Raw genomic sequence first — 21,730 nt, forward strand, 5'->3', positions numbered from 1 at the left:
AATTGATTCAAAATCACATCCAGTAGCAAGGAAAAGCAAACATCTGAAAGCGATGAACTTCCATCTAAAAACAGCAACGTTCAGCATTTAGTAGTAAGGAATGTCTTCACTGCTTGAACCTCCACTAACTTTAAACTTTGCATCGTTTTACTATTTTCTTAACAGTGCAGTGGAAAGGGGAACACAGAGGAATGTAGTTCCAGTATGTTTTTTTCAGAGCAGAAACAATGCTGCCATCTGCCAGAATAATTAACAGACAGATAATGAAACTTCCAAGTTTGTTGCAGATTAGCATAGAGGAAGGAAGAGAATGAGGAAAACAGTGAAGAAGAGGCTGGGTATGTCATCACTTTTCTTTGATGGGATTCCTTGCTTCATACTAGTAGTTTAAATGGTAACACTTCTTTGGAAGGTTGCTTGCCTTTCTAATTAAAAGCTGACTGTTGCTGTTCAGCTAGCTGAAGATCTTTTGTTAAACCTGTCTAACAAGTTGAAAGTACAGTCTGGTTTAAGAACAATTTGGTTTACAAACTGTGCAAAACCGGAAATAGTTCTCTTGGTTTGAGAACTTTCCCTCGGTTTAAGAATGGAAGCCGAATGGTGGAAGGGCGCCGGCGGTGGGAGGCCTCATTAGGGAAAGCGTGCCTCGGTTTAAGAATGGTTTCGGTTTAAGAACGGACTTCCAGAACGGATTAAGTTCATAAACCGAGGTACCACTGTATATATATATTGCCTGATCACCTCAGCTGCTGCCTGCATTTTTAGACTTTCCTTGAGGGCATGGCTGTGGGCTCTCCTGGGATGCTGACGGGGTGTGTGTGTCATGATGAGTTCCTAACACTACACCACTGCTAGCAGGTAATCCTAAACCTCTGTTGTGAAGGGGACACAAAGTAAAAACAACCATGCAATTCCCTTTGCACCCAGAACTTCCAGATGCACTATTCAAGGCCCCAGTGGGCCACTGTCTTGTTTTCTGTTAACCATCTATAAATGAAAAGGCCTTTAAAAAATAAATAATATTTGATAAATGATTGTGCAAAAGCACTTGTATGCTTGAGCTCTGGTCACAATTTGCCCACATTTTCCCTGTTGACTTGGCTGGAATAAGGATCAATCTGTTGTATAGCCTAGCTCTCCCCCCCAGTTGTTATATCAGAATTCTGCAATGCCCCAACATGCAGCTGGGAGGATCGACTTGTGAGACCATCTAGGATGTAGTTAAAGTCAGAACAACACTATGAGAAAAACAGGTACATAGGGGCCCCAGATTTGCAGACCGTGCCATATTAGTTATGAGATACATCATGTCCTTTTTGGGATCGAATAGGAGACTAAAAGCGAATGTTGTGTTCATACAGCTTTGGGGCGCAGCCTGCGTTGCTGGAGGTCTCCGGGAGAGAATGAGAAAGAAGAGAGTGCTAAGGCATTTTGTCCAATGGCACATCATACCTAGATTTTGTCATTCATTTAGATAATATCACAAAGGCAAACTGGAGGAGTAATGTAAACATATACTATACAGTACATCAGCCACAGGAAACCAAAAGAGAAAAACAACCCTGTAATTCTTTTCTTTCTGTATTGATATTCCTTTAATGGTAAGGGGATGCTTGGTCAGTATGGTGGTTCCGTTCTACATCACTTTCTTTAAAAAATAATAATCAGATAAGGATGTAGTGATTTTTGCCAGGATGGGGACAGGGGAATCCTCAAGAAAACTTAGGTGAACTTGTAGAAACTTTGAAAATACAAAATATAAAAAAAATGTACAGGTTACCTTTTTTTTAATTCTATGAAAACATGCTGAGAAGATTTTTCTCCCTTGTGTATTTTTAAAATTTATTTACAAAAGTTAAGGCGAAAACATTAATTGTGCCACCCAGTCATGAAGCTAATCCTTTCTGCCTACATTTACTTAAAGAAAAGTGTTTTTCTGTGCTGGAATTGCAAACAAGCAATCACTGAAAGAACATCTAGGTGCTCTGAGGGTGTATCTACGTTACAGACTTGCAACTGGGAACTGCAGTTCTGTGAGAGGCACGAGAGATTGAAAAGGAATTGTCAGCCCCCTCCCCAGTCTGCAGTTCCCAGGATACTTTGAGGGAAGTCACTGAAGTTGTAAAAATGACACAAATGTGTAATCTAAGTGATAACGACCACTAGGAAAACTCAGCAGGGAATCTCTGGTTCTTACACTGCCTAGGCTCTTTGTTTTTTTTAACCTTTACTTTCCAGGCCTATCCTGTTTCCAGCATAGAAGAAAAAAAAATTGAAATAAAATTAGTTTAGCAACATAGGAATATGTCTTATACCACATCAGACCATTAGTCTATTTCTAGCCTGGTATTGTCTGTTCTGACTGGTAGCAGCTCTCCTTCATTTCTTCCCTGTCCTTACCTGAAAATGCCAGGACCTTTGCCATGCCAACCAGGTGATCTACGACTGAGCTATTGAGCTATATGGTCCCTCCCTTAAAAACACTCCCCCCTCCACCTCGAAACTCAGTTATTCTAGAACAATATGCATGCCCAAATCTAGATGATTCAGTTATTATTATTGTTATTATTATTATATTTACTAAATTTGTTAGTTCCAGCCCAAAGCGACTTACATTTTTGCTATGCTTCATTCATTTTCATGTGGGTAGATTCTCCAAATGTATGCAAAGAGCATTGCCTGATGTACAACTGAATGGGATGGCCTCTGATCACCTCTGGTTCATGCGTGCATTGGACCCTGTTGAAAGTTTGAGGTGCAGCCGATATATTCACTCATGTAAACACGACTGTTTGGGACTGCAGGGTTGATCAGATATTATGGCTTGGAAGCAAGACTAAGTTATTTGAACTGATTTCCCTTTGAACAAGGGGACCCAAGTTCAACTAACTTTGCTTGGATCCAAGGGGATGCTCTAATACCTTTTGAGAAGCCAGCAGGGGTAAACCCATATAGCTCAAGACCCATCTGTTGACTTGAATGCAGTTCAGGTGTGCTTAGCTGTTTACTGTAGGTTGTGCTTGGTAGGAAACTAGTCTCTCATATATTTTAAAGGTGCCATTGTAGATACCTCCATGAAAATGATCATCCCCCCCCCCCCCCGGTTTACATTGACGGCCTACAAGAAGAAGCCCAGGAAGATGACTTCTCAGGGCTTAAACTGCAGTGAGTGAAACTCAGTTTTCTGTATCGGGGGAAAAAAGTCTGCTTTTGTGCTCTCTTTCTAACCATTAAGGATTAAACTTTGCTGTGCCCTTATATCTTATAATAAGGTCATCTGAAGCATTTTGATACTAAATGAATGAATTCCTAAACCTTTTCCATACCTATGCAACTTGAAAACAAACACCTAAACCTAATAATAACATTTCCCAATGCTACCTATGCAAGTCAGAGCTGCAAATGGTTATCATTTTTATCTCCCTTTTGCCATGTGAGACATAACATACAACAGAATTCTTCAGTTCTCTAACCGGGCTACGTCAAGGACACTGAAGCTAAGAAGGGCATTGGATTTGTTTGGAACTGGCAAAAAATGGAATTGCAGGGGTGTGGAAGACACCAGATGGACACTGCGTGGGAAATTATGGGCTATGCCACACTTAACCTAACAAACCAAAAATAGAGGGAAGAATATGAATATTAATATTTAGTTTTTAAGTAGATGGAAGCTGTTATCCATTAGAAATACAAGGATCAGCTGGAAAACTTGCTTAATCTCTTTGCACTTCTGCAAGTTTATTTTATTGTATTGTTTATAATGTAGAGATTGGATATTCAGCATTGGTTTTGAAGTTACCATACCCCCTCAGCAGAAAAAAAATAGCTGCATGAGAGAGACCATCCTTCGAAGAGATAATCTACTCTTTTTAAGGCTGTGATCCAATGCACACTTATGAGGGAGCATGTTCCATTGATATCAAGGGCAACATACTACCAAGTAAACGTGTTTAAGACCAGGATATGATATAATCTTGCAAATCCTGCTGTGGCCGTTTGGTATTCCCGACATGAAAGTTACCATGCATGGCACAGAAAGAAAAGAGTTAAGAGCGGAAACATCATTCAACACAATGTTTAAAGCTAATAGTTAATACAGTGAAAGCACCACGAGAGAGAGAGAGAGAGAGAGAGAGAGAGAGAGAGAGAGAGAGAACAGGTACATTGTGAGAAACAACCTCAGATTCTAGCTTTGCCATCGTTCTAAAAAATGAAATTCCTCCTGGGTTGAAATCATTTTAATGCCTCTAGAAAATATTGTTTCTAATTTGAATGTCACACATGTAGCTATCAACCAGAAATATCTCCACTGGAAAAAATAGCCAGTGGGATACAGAGCCTAAGCAAGGGTACAGATGTTTTCCATCCATCTCGGATTACTATAGTGGCTTCATTTGTGCCTCCTTCCAGTTTGAGACTTCATCAACAGGCTGTCTTTTCACATAAGGGTGCCTTGAAGAGGACACCTATCACTTGCATTAGTCAGAAATTGCCACTGGGTGACATGGGCTTAAATGAGTAATTCTGAAATTCTTACCACCGCAGAACCCCAATGGACTCCGAAAGGGAGTTCTACAAGAGTGCAGATAGAAAAAAGCTGTATCGGTACATGTGTAAGTTCACCACAGGTTCATTGTTAATCATCATCATAATTGATCGTGAGGTACTTGTTCGAAACAATGGGCCAGCTCAAATGCCTTCAAGGAGGGAGTGGCAGAAGGCCTCTGGCTCACACAACCTCCAAGGCTCCGCCATTTAATTCGCTGCGGGAAACATGAATGACCAAACAGGAGATTCCACTGTTGCTTGAATGTGGGGTGTCTCATAAGCTTAAGAGATCAAATCCTCTGGATTTAGAGGGTAGCATCTTTTAAGGTCAGAAGAGAACTCACAGTCAAGCAGTCATGGGATCTTCCATTTTTTCTTCACTTTTCCTCGCAGTGAGAAAGTAACATAAAAGGATCATGTGAACTCAAGAACCAGTCTTGTCCTCTCCCCTCAGCAGCTATCCTGAGGGAAAATAATGTCTGTCTATGCCCAAGGAGACAAAGTAGGGAAGGACCCTCTGTTATTCTGCAACCTTTATGACTCACAGAGCATTCCTTCATGACGAAATGAGAGAGTGAAAGGCTATTTTGCTGAACTTTTGGAAAACAAGGAGGACTATGAGTCACCTTGGGTGAATGGGTCCCTAATTGCCTCCTCTTGGTCACCAGCTATTGAAGCGCAATGTTCTTGAAAACCGCTCCAGGGATACAAAAAACCAACATCTCAGTTTGGTCTACCCTTATGGCTTACTCTCATTTCTTCCTGAAGAAAAACTCTATGAATGCTCTGAGGCGACATGAACGCAAAAGCAGAGCTTGCTCCAATCTGAAGGCATCAGCTTCCTCACTTTGCTCCCCCCACCCCTTCTGGGACAAACTTGATAACGTACTCTAGATGAAACTTATCTAATAACTTGAGAACTGGGCCTTTTCTCTCCTTAGGGAAAACTGCAGCTTTCCTAACCGCTTTTGATAGGAACAGTGATCAAACCATGTAATCTTTATCATATCCTTAAGTCAACTGCAAACAAATCTTTCACATACCAGGGTTACAGGAGGCCACAAAAAAATAAAAAAATAAAAAAATGGAGGCACCAAAAGGCAAGTCATTAAAATCAGTGCCTGTGCTTCAATCATGGATCTGTTCCCCCCAACATGCCTACTTCCGTCTTAAGGTACGGAGCTGGAGCAGGTACACAATACTGTAACCTGGAAGATTTAGGGAAGGCCAGAACCCAAGTCCAAAACCATCACTCTCAATTCTCTAGGCAGAAAATTCACTCTCAGCTGCGTTTGTTGGCGTGAACCATGTTGTGTTTCTGTTGTCGTAAAATATACTCCAGGTCTTTAAGACAGCTTTTGCCAACCAGGTGTCCTTCAAGATGGTTTGGACTACAAGCCCCATCAGCCATGGTCCTGGGTGAGGCTGATGGGAGTTGAGGTCCAAAACATCTGGATGGCACAAGGTCGTTGGACGCTGCTTTGGCCAACACACAGCTGCACACACACAAGTCCCATTGAAGCCAATGTTACCACCTACATTGAACTCTCTTCTGAGGAGCCCAAGGAGTAGCTACAGCTCTGTAGCTACTGTGGAACATTAATTCATAGCAGTGAAGCTGGCACACAACCCCATGGAAATGAATGGAGGTTGCACAGGAGCAGTGCTTTGCTGAGTCAAACTCACTTGTTTGTGACCTACCCCCACTAAGCACAAGCCCCAGCAGTTATGTTGGAGGTTTTATGGGGCAAGTCTTGCTGAAAAACTACTAGAACAAAACAAAGATTGTGAAGCTGTTTGGGGAAGGAAGAGCCCAAATGTTGTAATATCAAAATACTAGCATGATCATGTGCTCTCTCCTTGCCCCAGTAAAAAATAAAACCTATTTGTTTGTGGGGGTTTTTGGGTTTTTTTAAGAAAACACACACTCACATTAAAATGCAGTTTAAGGCTCACATGTATGTGAAACTTAAAAGAGTCCTGCAAAATCCTTGGAGGCTGATCATACCTGCTAGATATATAAAGTAAAATTCTTAATATACATTTATAAGTTTCATAAATATATGCAATATATAAATATGCATATTCACACACAGCCATCGATGCATATTCATATATTATATATTTATATAGATATATAGATATAGATAAGATCTGTTTCAAATACGAAAGTGATTTTGTGTGTGTTCACTTTCCATTTCTGTCTCACCCTTTTTAAAAAATAATCCTAAAACAGTGCATTTGGTGAGAAATCACAATTTCACGATTCATCTCCCTTGAAGAACTAGAAAAAACCAGAGAAACCCAACTGCAAGGCAATGGAGGCAGTCACTTCCAGTTCACAGTATTGCAGTTAGAAAAATACAGTGAGGTCTAAGGGAGTGATGGAGCACGAGCTGCTCGGAAGAAGAGGAAGAAAGGAAGAGGTGGTCACATGACAATACAGCATTGACAGCGCTTTTTCTTTTCTGTACCTGGGAGTTTTTCCATTGGTAGACTTTCCTCCTTCCCCTCTGGTGAGGAGGGCTCAGTTGTGTCCGATAAGGGCCTCCCAGAAACCAACTCCGCGGCGTTTCCATCCATGGTTGAGACATCCGTCACAGTCTTCTCACGTAGTGACTTTTCGTCGTCTTCGTCGATGAGGACCAGTTCGGCTTTGATTGTCTCATCATAGCCCAACACCTTTTTTGTCTCATCTTCATCATCAATGTTTTGGTAACCCATAAATATCATTGTTACAGGGTGATCTGCGGTGGCTTCTGGGACTTCATCCCCAGAGAGTTTCACTTGGTGTCGTGGGTTCTCGGAATGCCTTTTGCTGGATTTGTGCACCATCTCTAGTTTGGCCTCCTTGAAAAGCATCTGTTCCTTCATATGACTGAGGTTTCCGTCCGCTATTGACACAGTCCCTCCTTTTACGCTTGATTGTCCAGCCTTCTGAATGAGCTCGTCTACATCCTTTGAGCTCAACCTGTGCACTCCGTTTTCTACCACCGCACCCCCAGAGTGCATCTCATAGACTACTTTGGTACCATCGTCATAGACTTTGATTCCTCTTTGAAGGGCAGCCTCTGGGCCAATGGGGGACGTAGAGAGAATCTTGGTCTCTCCTGTCTGTTTGTCTTTCTCCACATTAATTTCCATGCTGTACAAAGCTTGAATGGAAACAAGAGAGGAAGTGCATGTTACAACAACAAGAAGCATGTGAATGGTTAATTGCCAAACAGACAAGCAGACAACTGCGCCCTGCCCTGCCCCCCAGTAAGGTGTCGCCTAAAGCGCCAAGCGATCTATGTTAGAGGTGTGGTGCATTCTGTGAAGAAAAGCAATTGTTAACCTACAGCGCTCAATGACACTGGTGCAAGCCATATCCTATATCAACCTGAGCAGAGAGCTTCCTAATATTACCTGTGTTCAAGGGATTCTGTTAAATCAGGGATGTGACAAACAAGCAGGTCTACCACCATGTCTCCATGGCCAAATGACTTCAAACTCTTAGGACCCGTGTACATGCTCACCTGACTGATCTAGATAATGAGGATATTATATACAGCACTGAAAGTCAATCAAGAATTTCAACCGACATGGAGTTTCTTCACTACTGTCAGGCATTCCCTTGGGTGTTTTGTTTTGTTTTTTGTGTGCAGGAGAACCTCTGCTTTATCAGGAGAAGACATCCAGAGCGTATCATATCCATGAGGAAGTGTCAGGGAGCATGGGATACATCAAGATGTGTAGATTAGGGTGTATGCCGTGATTCTGCAAGACTGCAGGAAAGCTACAGAATGTGGTAATAGGGGTACAAAATTCAGCTCCCTGAGAATCTCAGCTTCAGCTAACAAAGCCATGCTCTAGTCCTGCGAAGATATGGGTGTGGGTGATACAATCTCAGAAGCCAATGCTCAGCAGGTTGCTCAATGAGATTTCCAATAGCTGGGGCTATTGTAGCTGGGAGCCCTGTACACACATTTTGAGAATAAAAAGAAAGAATGCAAATCTGATTGAGCCACTTAACTTATGCATGCTGCAAATTTCAGCATATATAGGCCTTCCTGAGAGTACTGAAATATAAACTATGAGCTTCTATGCTTCCTTGTACAAATATTTCCAGTAAGGATTTAGATACTTTTCCTGCTTAGCCTACCGAAATCTGAGGGGAAGCTTGAACGGTCTTCCACAAGGTTTACAAAAACTAATAAAGAGGGGCAAGCTTGGCTTCATTTATCATTCTTAACCCAGCAGTGAAAATAGGGAAAGATCAAAAGGAAACAGAGGAAGGAGGCTTAGTGTGCCTGAAATATAAAGGTCCACAAGGGAGTAGCAAGGAATTGGCCTCCAGTATCACTAGTCAATACAGCTAGAAGATGGGGAATCCATAGTCAATGCAGCTTCCATTTCCTGATCCATCCAAGGCCTGGCTCACACATGCACACAACAACAGTTGATTCATTTGCACTCAGTGTACATAGGATTACTACACACATGTTGACTCCACTGAAAGTACCTCATTTTGCTATGAGAAAGTATTAAAGTTCTTTCTATGACAGCAGATCTGTGGCAGTCCATTCATGTGCAGAAGTCACCTCTTGAGATGAAGTTATCGAATGGCAAGCATGCATGTATGTATAAACTGTCCCTAAGATGCACATGACAGCTAGGGTGGGATGCATGCGGCAGGAATGTGCATGTACTTCACACTGCAAACAGCCATATCATACAACTGTTTCTGACGAGCAAAACACACATTGGTATTTTGCAGGATCCGTATTGCCATTTCAGGCTGGGCCTCAGCCCCGGTACGAAGTTTCCTCTCCACCTGGCAGATGATAACCTAGCCAATGAATGCCTTTTACAATACATGGATTGATCTCAACCCAACTCATTCATGAAATACTGCCATTAAAGGGAGACCTTCATAGGATTTTAGAAAATTGGGAGCTGGATAAACAGAACAGAATCAATTGGTGCACATAGGAAGAAGGCAGCAGTAGGTGGCATAAACTTTGAGCATTGCTTCCACAAACCCATCCAGCTCTGATCATCTACTGACACTTCAATATATTGTTTATTTAAATTTAATTTTCTGAATTTGGCTTCTGGTCCCTGACTCATGGCAGGTTAGGATCTAAATGCAACCCATTTCAAAACCTTAAATACTAGTTTTAGGGAATTTGGATGCAGTTTTGGCACTCTGGGTAAATTAACATTTATGCTTCTGGTTTGACTTCCTCAAGGCCTTCCTTCCATCTATATCTATATATACTTAGAAAAAAGTAAACATTTGTTGTATAAGCTCTCGCTCAAGGACCAGCTACAAGCTGAAATCTTATCTACTTATTTGGAAGTAAGTATCACTGAACTCCATATACGTCTGAGCAAACAGGCATAAGATCAGGCTGCAAACCATTTTCTAAGAACTAAGAATATATTGGCACCGTAATAAAAGTTTAGAGAGAGGCAGTCTTTACAATCTATTATTATGAGAGAGGTCTGATTTGAACTGTACCATGATATCCCAAAGAGAACTTGTAAAAAAACCAAAAACTTATGGCATTACTACAAGTAACAGACTGATTAAGGGTTTGTTATACTGTATATATGTTGATTCAAACATCTTGGCTCCTCAACAGATTTCACCACCCCTCTCCCTTGTTTTCTAGCAAACAACCATAATGACTACTCTGGTATTGGCAACAGTTTAACTGAGCACAGTTTTAAAATGAAAATTCCAGTGAAATTGGCCACAATGAATCGTAACAAAACATTGTTGATGTAGCTAGCATATACCTCGGCTGAGTCTATTAGTTCCGCTGCACTTTTTAAAAAGAATACTGAACATAAATCACATCATTAGTTTTAATTGTGGTTCTTTGACCCACCAGCAGCTACATAGTCCAAACTGGGGGTTTGGCCAAATTCTGTATTCTCATGGGATACTATAGGTTCCAAAACTCTACAATAAAAACCAACTAGCAATAGGGGGTGCTTGAAGAATTTTGTTTATATTTCAGCATGAGCTGACCTGTTCCTCACCTCCTACATTGATTTGTGGATCAGAACACAGCCATCCATCACATTCCCACACTTTTCCAAATGTTGCAACATAGTTCTTGGTTCAAAAAAAGTACAGTGGTATCTTGGTTCTCAAACTTAGTCGACTCCCAAAACCATTCAAAAACCCAGCCGCAGCTTCCGATTGACTGCAGGAACATCAGACATTCGGCTTCTGAAAAACGTTCACAAACCAGAACTCTCACTTTCGGGTTTGCAGCATTTGGGAGCCGATTTGTTCGAGAGCCAAGCCGTTTGAGTACCGAGGTACCACTGCAGAGTGACGTCATTGTGAGTGTCTGCACATGCGCGAGCAGTGAAACCCAGAAGTAGCCCTTTCCGGTACTTCTGGGTCGCTGCGGAACACAACCTGAAAAGATTTAACCTGAAGCAAACATAACAAGAGGTATGACTGTATTGACATGCATTTAACAATGCATATTTTGAGATAGATTATGCAGCAAATGGGAATTTTAAGAGAAAATGCTTTCCAAAAAAGTTATTTAAATGTGATTTTTTTGGGTGCAGAATTTTTTTAAATTGCAGATTAATGTGGACATGGAATGGGACACCCTCATGAGTAACCACATGTGAAAGTGGCAGAGACCAGAAATATATTGTTCCGTCCATCCCTACCTAGCAATAAGGCCTTCTCAGGCACATGGGTTTAGATGGCATATGTTCATTGACTGTCGAGGTGAGGAAAGACCATGCTTCCTGAAACATCCCTTGAGGGTTAGCAATGATTCTTTGCAATTTCAGAATGTTCGCAAAGTAGCAACAAGACAGCATTTATAAAAAAAATCCCAAGTGGAGCCTCGTTGCTTCTTTTCCTTTCAGTTGAAACTGTGAGTAACACTGGGTTGTTGTTGCTATTTTTATGATTGGCTGGAAATTGAAAGGGTCACTGGTGGAAGCTACACCCTTGTGCAAATTAATTGAAACAAACAATGAATTTAGTAGTAGAAAACTCACACATACATGTACAAAACTCACATATACGTACATTAGTAATGGATATGACCTCTGCTATTTTTAAGCAGCATTTGAAAACGGTTTGGCATGGCGTCTACTAGTTTCAAACAGTCACTGTTGATTTTCTGATCCCTGTACCACACTTGAATCAGGGCCTGAATGAGCTTCTCCATAGTCGTACATTCTATAGCATGGAGGTGACTTTTGCATATAGCCCACAAATTCTCAATGGGATTCACATCCAGGGAATTCCCTGGCCAACCAAGTACCTGTATTTGCTGCTCTGTCATGAATTTCTTCACCACTTTTGATGTGTGATGGGGGCTATGTCCTGCTGCAATATCTCAGTACCATCAGGACACCTCTTTTCCAGCTCTGGAATAACTCTCTTTCTTAGAACCTCAATATATTATGGCGAGCACATCATTCCTTCTATTGGCTGCAGGCTTCCGACACCATAATGATCAACTGACTTTTTGTGTTTGTTTTGGGTACAGGATTACAAGTAAGATAGAAAACATGCTTTGTTTCAATTAATTTGCACAAGGGTGTAGATGAGGCTGTTTCAAGAACTAGATCCAGCTTGCAGGCCGGCAACTGTCCATCCCTGTATTGCAGTTTGTACCTATGCATAGAAACTCTTTTGCTGGTTCAGGTAATAGGTCTGCACTGAATCTAGTACACTGACTCCAACTGTGGGAAGTCAGACGACCCAGGAAATCTGAGAAGTTGTGTATGATGAAGACAGATGCTCCCTTGTTGTTCAACGCCAACATCTGGTTCTCAGAAGAGAAGGCTGTTTTGTCAGTCATTGCTTCTCTGCCCCAGAGCACAGAACACTATTAGGGGCAACATTTTGCTGATTCTGTCAACACAACAAAATGGTGCAAACCTTGCATCCCATCGCAGACATGCTTAATGCAGAAAGGAACAAGACCCACTGAGCTCAACTGAATTGACTTCCTAGTCTACAGTTCTTATGGCTGCAACTTAAATATTCCAAAGGTCTTTCATGTGATGAAATTTCCTCTCACTCTCAGATTAAATATCTTCAAACATTTTTTAAATAAAAAAATCTCCCACATGCCTTTAAATGAGGACTTGAGTCAATGTGATTTTGTAAGATTGCAGCACACTCGAACAATAGCAACATTGTTTTACATACATACATTGTGTTGTCTGACGCTTGTGGGGTCCGTATGCAGCTCTGAGATTTGATCATGCAGAAGTAAAATTATATGCAGATGTGATCCCTTTGCTTTAGAATGTTGCATCCTCCCCCCCTAACAAGCTCTTGTCCTTTTTAAAATGACTTGCGTTTCACTCATATCCAGCCATTTCAGAGTTTTCTCCTATTTCCTGCTGTATTCTTTGTAAACGGATGATCTAAGCAGGTTGTAAGCAAGAGGTGTTGGGTCTCCTATTTAAACCCAATTCACCTCACATTTCAGATAATTTCAAATAGAGGCACCATGCCTGTAACTAGCACTCAGGCCCTTTCGTCCACTGCCTCTACCACCTACCTGAAAACGAAAAAAGTTGCATGAAGAAACTCCAATAGACACTCCCTGTTTTGCTTTTATATGGAAGAATGCATACTTGTAAAGAATCAGGTCCTTTTATTTGAATCCATCCGTTAATCTGCATTGTGTTGAAACTACATTTGAAGACCACCTCTATTAATATCTTTTGCCTGGACACCTTCAGTGACACGGCATCATTTTGGAATATTACTAATCTCTCCTGTTGGTGTCGTAGAAGTCCCAGAGAATGGGACTTTAGTAGACAGATGAGCAGTAAAAGAATAATGATTGACTTAAGTGCTTCGTGAGAATGAAGTCCCACCTGGATTCCATCTCTTAAAATAGGTGTTTATAGGTTTCTTAATTTTTTCAAGCAATTTCCCACACACACATTTGCAATGTATAGTGAACAAAAAACAACCCCAAACATTTGGACTCAACATCTTGCTTAGAATCCTAATCGGAAAACAAGTGTCAATTTCCCTCACAAGGCTGCATTTTTGTCTACGTGTGGAAAACAGGAGAAGCTAGAATGTTTAGAAACCAGAAAAACCATCCTCGCCACTCCAGATGTGTTTCTAAAGAGAGGCTCTATGTAATGCTGGTGCTTCTTTTTACATGCAAGACACAGAGTTTCATTGAAACAGAGGATAGACAGCATCCTATACTTGGGTCACATCTACGCCCTTCATCTAAGGACCGTTGCCTTCCTCTGAAGAATACTGGGAACTGCAGTTCACACCTAACAAAAAATACAGTTCCCAGCACGCTCAACAAACCACAGTTCCCAGTACTCTTTCGGCGAAGCCATGCACTTTAAATGTGTTTTAAAGTTATGGTGTGAATGTGACCTGACTTGTGTGTTTAAGCACTGACTTGTGTAAATGGTCCATGAATTCTAACCATATCTCACGTTCGCTGGATTGCATTTGCAGTCTACCACCAATTACTTCCAGAACTGGGTTGATGCTATTTATTTATTTTTGCTCACAAACATAAATGTCCTTGCTGTGTAAGTTTTTAAAAGGCCAGACCCTCAAAAATATCCCCCTCTAACTACATATTTACATTTGAGAAATAACTCCCTTCTTACGATATCTCAGTTAACGTTTAACCACCCTTGATGTTTTTTAAAAATAGATATAACATAGAAAAACACATATCTAGCTTGCTTACTGGTTACTTGCTAAGTCATGAGCTGTTTCCTCCTGTTTAGAGTATAGCTGGGCATTAGTCCCAGGGAATCGAATATGTTTTTGAAAAGATAATGTCTGCCACATTGGCTGAAAGAATAAACCATGCTGCGCTGAGACTTACCAGTTACCCTGTTTGTTCCGTCTTTCCCAGGAACCGGCTCTGTTGTTCGTGAATAGAGGGTTGTGAGTTCGGGGAGCTGGGAGTAAATGTAATTTACTGCATCTGGTTGTCAGGGAACAGGAAATACAGTTAGGTACAGCCATATGGACCCCAGAGGCTTCACCGCTTAGGCAGCAGAGTTCCTAACTTATTGCCCCAAACAATAGACATCAGAAGCTTTGTGACAGATAATTGCATCAAAGCAAGCAAAATGCAGAGTCACCCAGCTTTGACTGCCATTCAATAGACTAGCTGAGGTTGGAGAGAGAAAGACCAGATGACTAAAACTTTTCTAGTTGTACGTGCACATAATCATGTGTCAGGAGGTTCTCGATTTTAGCAGGTCAGTGACCCCTGAACATGAAATAAAATTTTAAAAAAGGAATCACCATTACACAACAGGGATAATCAATTCTACAACTGCCAGCTTTTATTGCTAGTGAGAGTTCATATCTTTCCCAATGCAATTAAATACATTGTTTAGTTATGGTTTTGTGTTCATAAGCTAGTGGGTGTTTAATTTGTTTCTACAGCTAAAATGTGTATATTAAGTAATCTTTGCATTCTGATTCCCTCCATCCAACTTGAATTTATATGCTTATTGCAAAAATTGTTTGGTCATGTTTTGAAATGTTGTAAACCATCCCATGATGGTTATTGAAGGGCTGGATATACATCTCTCTCTCTCCCCCCCCCCCCCGAAGTGGTAACCTGGAAACTTTTTGGTTGACTTTCATCTTATTCTAAGGAGGCCAGTCACAAAACACACACCTCACTAATAAACAGGAAGCTAAAATATAATAATACAGCACACCGTTTAAAGTCTTTATTTTGTGTAATGGGCCATGTGGTGTCCTAGATCTTTTCTGCAGCTCTGTATAGCCCCCCCCCAAACAGTTTCTCTAAGTTGATTTATAAGCCAGTCAGCCTGGCTTTTAGCATAAACTAATTATGAGTATAAACTAAACTGTACCTGGCTGGTTTATGTTTCTGTTTTAAAACCATGCTTCCACGTACTAATCCCAAAGACCTAAGAAGCAGACCTTTGTGTGTTGTGCCTTACAAACTGCTCCCACAAACAGACACAAAGCCATTATTTATGGCAACACCATTGTCTGCCATCACTGAGAAAATGTGTGGAACAAGCTGCTGTGTGTTTTACAAGATTACTTTGGCAGGAACACCCCCCATTTTTTGCAGTTAATTCTGAGGGAACCTCGTCAATAAATGTTCAAGTCATGACTCACGGCTGAGTTCCAGAATCTCTTTGGAAACCCAAACTCTGTGATCTTACACTTTACTACAGGGTAATGTGTGTCACATAAGCACTGGAAACCCACTAAGACTTAGAAAATAAGGCAGTTGTGATTCAGATCCTACTCTTGCAAGGCATTTTAAGGCAAACATTTTGTAGGTGATCTATTACAGAATGCCAGTCATTACCGATTCAGAGGCTTGAGATTGCTTTGCCAATCACTTCTACACCAGAACAACTACACAGAACATTATCGGATGCAGAGCAAAAACAGTGTAACTTGTTATAAGTACTGACAAACATTTACCTCCATCTTGGCGTGAGAAGCTCTGAAAAAAGAAAAATACTGAAATCAGTCGGGTTTTTTCTTCACATTATGTGCATTCATGTAAAACTCTTGCATGTTCAAGAATGCTTTGTATACATTACATTAATAATACTTACAACAGTCCTACAAAGTAGGCCAGCGTCATTTTTGCTATATGACAGAGCTTTCTGCAGTTATAGTCATATCCATAATCTACACTCATGTTCATCCAGCCAGTAAATATAAGCATTAGTAGCATGTGCATTGGAAAAGCCCTTCCACAACTTTTTTTTTTTGGTGGGGTGGCGGGGTATTAACACCTAGTATTCTGGAATACTGATCTTGTGTGAGTATAAGTGATTAAAAGAGGAACTTTGTGTCCACCTGATATATGGTTATTGAAAGCCTCTCCTCTTCCCTGAGGGGAGGTGTTGTGAGCAGGAATTGCACCCCGCGCTTGCACCGGGTGGTGGTGGTGTGTGGCCGGGCTCCTGCGTCACTGGAGTTCTGTGCCTGCGTCACGCACCCTAGCTAGCCAATCCGGCTGGCTGGGGGTGGGGCAGGGCATGGTTTAGCTGTTTAAAAATGGCTGCTGGCACACAAGCGCTGTCTTGTTGTTCCGGCTTCCTCGGATCACCCGCCCTCCCTCCTTCTAGGTTTTGCTTCTGCACCTGACCTTGCTATGGACCTTGGTTGGTCGCCTTGGTTGTCCAAGGGGCTTGGTAGGGATTTTTTCCACTTGGCAGATTGGCACCAGTCACTTGGTTTTTCGCCTACCTCGTAGCAAATCGTCACAACTTTGTAAGGTTTGGAGGTTAGGCATTGGAAAATGCGTTGTGTGTCGGAGGGGAGGTTGTGGCCATCACCTACCCCTCCCCTTGAAGGGTATTCTGTTAAAGGAATCCGGCGGTCGTGGTTCCTGTCCGATGCCCAGGTGGTGGCTAGGGCCATGCCACGACCCTCGGATGACTCTGGGATAGGGTTATCAGACGTCCCCAGATTTGCAAATCTGTCCCTGGGAAATGTGGCAGCGGCAGCCCCAGCCTGTTAGCGCAGTTGGCTCTGGCTGGCTTCAGGAGCTGCTTGCTACTCACTGCCGTGACGCCCGCCATTTTTCCTGCACCACGGCAGCAAGCAGCTCCAGGAGCAAGTCAGAGCCAACTGCACTACCAGACTGGCCCCTCCTGGGAGAAGGGGAAAGGAGATTGGGGAAGGCTCGGGAGTCACGGGTGGGCAGCGCGCAGTTGCCCAGTTTCTTAAAAAACTCTGCGCATTTATGTTTCACAGGGTGTGAAAGAAGGGCTTTGCACTTTTATACAATATGCATGTGTGCTTGGGCCCAGGGTCTTTTGCCTCACCATCCCCGCTACTGACTCCCTGTTGCTACCCAGTTTCAAAAAAGAAAAAAGAAAAAAAAGGTGTCCCCGGATTCATTGAAAAGAATATGGTAACCATACGCTAGGGGAAAGGTTCCAGTTGATTTGCATCAACAAGCTCCCCCTACAGGTTGTTAACCCTTGCGTGACTCCCTGCAGAGTAGGCAGGAGTCAAGTATAGTCTGTTTGGATCCAGTGCCTAAGCCAATACCACTCACATTCTGTAACCAATAACGTTGTGGCCTTTTTTAGCCCGTTAACCTAAAATGCTTGTGTCCATGTGTCTTTTTTCATCACAAAGCGGGGAGCGGGAAATCGACTCACAACCTGGTTATTGCAGTGGCATTTTGTTTGCAGTTACTTCTGTCACGGGGAGTACTTTGACTCAATGCCAACGTCTCTATAAGCTGCATCTCTCGTCTGAGCTGAGCTTGCAAATGGGCAGGCAGCATGCACAGGTCAGAAGAAAGTGGCATGAAACCAATGTCTTCCAAATCACACCCACCCACTTCCCTCCACACAGAAAGCAGGACAATGCTTGTACACATTCCACACACATGAAATATTTGAGGATCTGGATCTTTCACATAAATCAATTTTTGTAGAAGGAAAAGCAGGTTTTTGAGTACCCTATTCCAGAATACTAGGGACGCGGGTGGTGCTGTGGGTAAAACCTCAGCGCCTAGGACTTGCCGATCGCATGGTCGGCGGTTCGAATCCCCGCGGCGGGGTGCGCTCCCGTTGTTCGGTCCCAGCGCCTGCCAACCTAGCAGTTCGAAAGCACCCCCGGGTGCAAGTAGATAAATAGGGACCGCTTACCAGCGGGAAGGTAAACGGCGTTCCGTGTGCTGTGCTGGCTCGCCAGATGCAGCTTGTCACTCTGGCCATGTGACCCAGAAGTGTCTGCGGACAGCGCTGGCTCCCGGCCTATAGAGTAAGATGAGCGCACAACCCTAGAGTCTGTCAAGACTGGCCCGTACGGGCAGGGGTGCCTTTACCTTTACTATTCCAGAATACTAGCTGAATGATGCCAATGTCAAATAGCAGCATGCCAAAAAAATCCAAATAAAACCCACAAACTACTCTACTATAAGTGGCAAGCGTGGAAAGGCCCATCATTTTTTCAAAAGAAAAATCTCTCGCTTCAACATCTCACACTTTATTTGTAGATGATCAGGTTGTTCTTTTTTAATTAAAAAGAAATGCTTTTACCTTTTGCAAGTCCTCAAAGGATCTCTCCGTTTCCTTTAGTTTCTCTAAGATGATTTTCTCTTTGGCAGATATTTGGGATTCTTCACTTTCTAGTTTTCCTATTTCTTGTTCTAACCTGGAAAATATATCAAATAACGTTTTAGTTGTCTGGGGAAAATATCTCATCTTATGCTCTCTGTTTGGCTTCCTCGCTGAAAAACAGTTTCTTTGGATGTTCCCTTTTGCCCACATACATCTTACAACCTTTTGTGACAAGTTCTCCATCAAGGCTAATTTAAAAAAAGGGTTAGATGAATCAGTCAGGGGTCAGCTTGCCTCCTGAAAAAAATGTTAATTTACCCAGCCTCGTACATCATTTGGTTTCTTAATGACCAATTCCTAAATATAATGACTGGCGCCTGATTAACCCAACACGGCTCACAGATATGCAAGCCAGCATTCGATATTATAGTTAACAATTGATTGATTGATTGATTGATTGATTATTGCATTATTTCCTTTGAGAAGGTCTCTCCTGCTCCTCATTTCATTCCCCAAACAACCCTGCAACATAAATGTGAGCTTCATTGGCTGAGTGAGGATCTGAATACAGGTTTTGGAGCAATATTATAACTGTTGAGTTCCTTCTTTACCCCAAGAGGTGCCAGGTTAAAAGGTTTCTTGTAGAAGTGGCAGGAAAAGTGATGAAATGCAGTATAACCCACCACCCACGATTGATAAAAATTGATGTTTCTTATCTTCTTTTGTGAACTTCTGGGGGAAAAAACAGTAATCAACAGCAATTTCCTTGTGCTATGTACAATGAATGTCTTAGAAACCTAACTTAACTTGTAAAATAAGCACAATCTTGCAATGCACTACCATAAACAACCTCAGCAGTAATTGTCCCTTGCACAGTAGACATACCTTTTGTTTGTACTTGGAATACAGCCTTTAAAAACATTGTACTGTACAGATCCTTCCTTCCTCCTCTCCTGTCTTGTAATTGTCACCAGACACCTGACAAGGAAGCCATTTCCTTGTTCTTGTCTCCTGAGTGCATTGCAAGCCCAAATCTCAAACCCGAGTAGCAATCAGGCCAAACAATCCAAGAATGAGCTCAGAGACTGATTAAGACTTGGAGAGTACCCGAGCGAGGAACAGAGCAATGGGCAGTGTGTGAAATTGATTTATACCTTTGCTACCCTTCAGCCAAACAGTTTCCAGGGTGGTCCGCGATCATATACAAAACAACAAAACCCATATTGGAAAATCAAATTACACTGGAAAGCAGCCATTAAAACAGTTTAAAGCTCCACAATACTGGGAGGAGAAGAAAACTTTTGCCTCGTGTTGAAAAGCCTTTCTGGGAGGCAAACTCCATATGCAAGGTGTCACCGCTGAAAAGATTCCTCCCCTTATCACCTCCCACCATACTTCAGTTGATCATGCCACACAGAGAAAAGCCTTCACTGATGATCTCAGCACATAGACAGGTTGATATGGGAACAGGTGATCTTTCATGTGCCCAGCTCCCAAGCTCCAGGGAGCTTTAAAGCAAGGATAAGGAAACTCTGGCAACTCCATATGTTGCAGGATTACAATTGCCATCCACCCTGATGTCAGGACAGGTGTCAGGAGTGGACCGGCAACAACTCACACAGTGTTATTCAAAGAAACAAACAGCACAGGAGGCCAAGCCTGGCGAGTACAGTGACTCTTCCCAGTAGATCTTGGTCCAAGGAGGCTGTTGCAAGGAATGAAGGTCTTTGCCTCCCCACAACTCCCTAAGTCTCCTCCTCCCCCCAGGTCCTTCCCAAGCAATCTGAGACTCTGATGCCCTGTCTGCCTTTGCTCCACCCTCTTCATACCTCTCCGGGTTCTGGGAGACTGGGGGGAGAGGAGCAGGTCAGAGGAGGAGGGGGAGACCCCCTGGCTTCTTCAGCAGCCTGCCTCATCTCTGCCTCTGGCCCAGCCTCTTCTTCCGCCTCTGATTCTGGACTGCTCTCTGCCACAGCCCCTTCCTGCTCACCAAACCCTGTTACCTCTTCAGCTTCTGATACTTCCTCCTCCTCTTCTGTACATTTTTTCTTCTGTGTCATTCACATCACAGTTCTTTCAAAAGTGATGGCTCCTGTGAAGAGTACCATCACACAAAAGTGTTTTTGATGGCTCGTAATACTGTTGAATTAGCACTCAGTCGAAGAACCAGGACTCTAGCCTTATCCCTTTGGCAGATGAAGAATGTAAGGAGTTTATATATACTGGACAGCATTTGTCCATGGAGTAACCGTTCTTAGAATATTCCTTGGTTTGGAATTGACATAAATCCTCTTAGATGGATTCTATCTCCCCAAGACCCTTTAAGCAACTGTGGCATCCATGCTTTGCTTTCCCATGTCATCCGGCTTAGCCTCTCTGGCTTAAGGCTCCTGATTTTGTCTTCAAAGCCAGGATTGCTTTGTTATCTACTTTTGTAGTTGTCTGAGAGAAAATATAACTCGGAACTTTCCCTGTCTTTTCCATTTCCACAGGACCAGAACCACTGGTCATTTGTTATTCTGTAAAAAAAGCTTTAAAATCTATGGTGGTCGGTTCCTCCCAGTCCTAAATCTACAGGGTTGTGAGCTGATTCAAATGTTGTATTTCTGCACACACATTGCATAAATTGGTAACACACGGACTGGACTTAACCAGAATGGAATAATGAAATCCAAAACTCCACAGGGTCTCCCAGTTAACATACAAGAGCAGTTTGTTACCCTGTGTTACTGATGAACCCTCCTTTTGATCCATTTACAAAACAGGAAAGCACATACAGTTGTACCTTGGTTATCGAACGGCTTAGCTGCCGAACAAATTGGCTCCCGAACGCTGCAAACCTGGAAGTAAGTGTTCCGGTTTGTGAACGTTTTTCGGAAGCCAAACTTCTGGTGCAGCTTGAGTGCAGGAAGCCATTCCTTGTTTTTCGAACGGTTTTGGGAGTCGAATGGACTCCTGGAATGGATTCTGTTCGAGAACCCAGGTACCACTGTATATCAAGAGGGTGAATTGGCTTTTTGTATTCTAGGTATGTCAGGAGTTTGTTGCCACTGGCAAAGATAAGGTTCAGGACTTTCCCCTCAGAAACTTGGTCTCTTAGCCCCTA

At 42.4% G+C, this 21,730-nt stretch overlaps 1 protein-coding gene across 4 annotated transcripts in view; it reads right to left on the reverse strand.

Annotated features, from left to right (window-relative positions):
- PALM2AKAP2 (PALM2 and AKAP2 fusion) overlaps positions 1–21,730 on the reverse strand; it is a 236,287-nt gene that overhangs the window by 115,704 nt on the left and 98,853 nt on the right. For 3 of the 4 annotated variants that reach the window (XM_083481378.1, XM_083481376.1, XM_083481368.1), the window contains exons 4-7: positions 18,604–18,718; positions 16,016–16,037; positions 14,415–14,516; positions 7,023–7,703 (exon numbers count right to left, since the gene is read on the reverse strand). In XM_083481378.1, coding sequence (XP_083337504.1) covers positions 7,023–7,703; positions 14,415–14,516; positions 16,016–16,037; positions 18,604–18,718 — 920 coding nt within the window. The remainder of the gene's footprint in view (positions 1–7,022; positions 7,704–14,414; positions 14,517–16,015; positions 16,038–18,603; positions 18,719–21,730) is intronic. The other variant, XM_083481379.1, reaches the window with a different exon arrangement.

Source organism: Podarcis liolepis, assembly GCF_965112155.1.
Source record: "Podarcis liolepis genome assembly, chromosome: 17".
NCBI classification, from domain to species: Eukaryota; Metazoa; Chordata; class Lepidosauria; order Squamata; family Lacertidae; genus Podarcis; species Podarcis liolepis.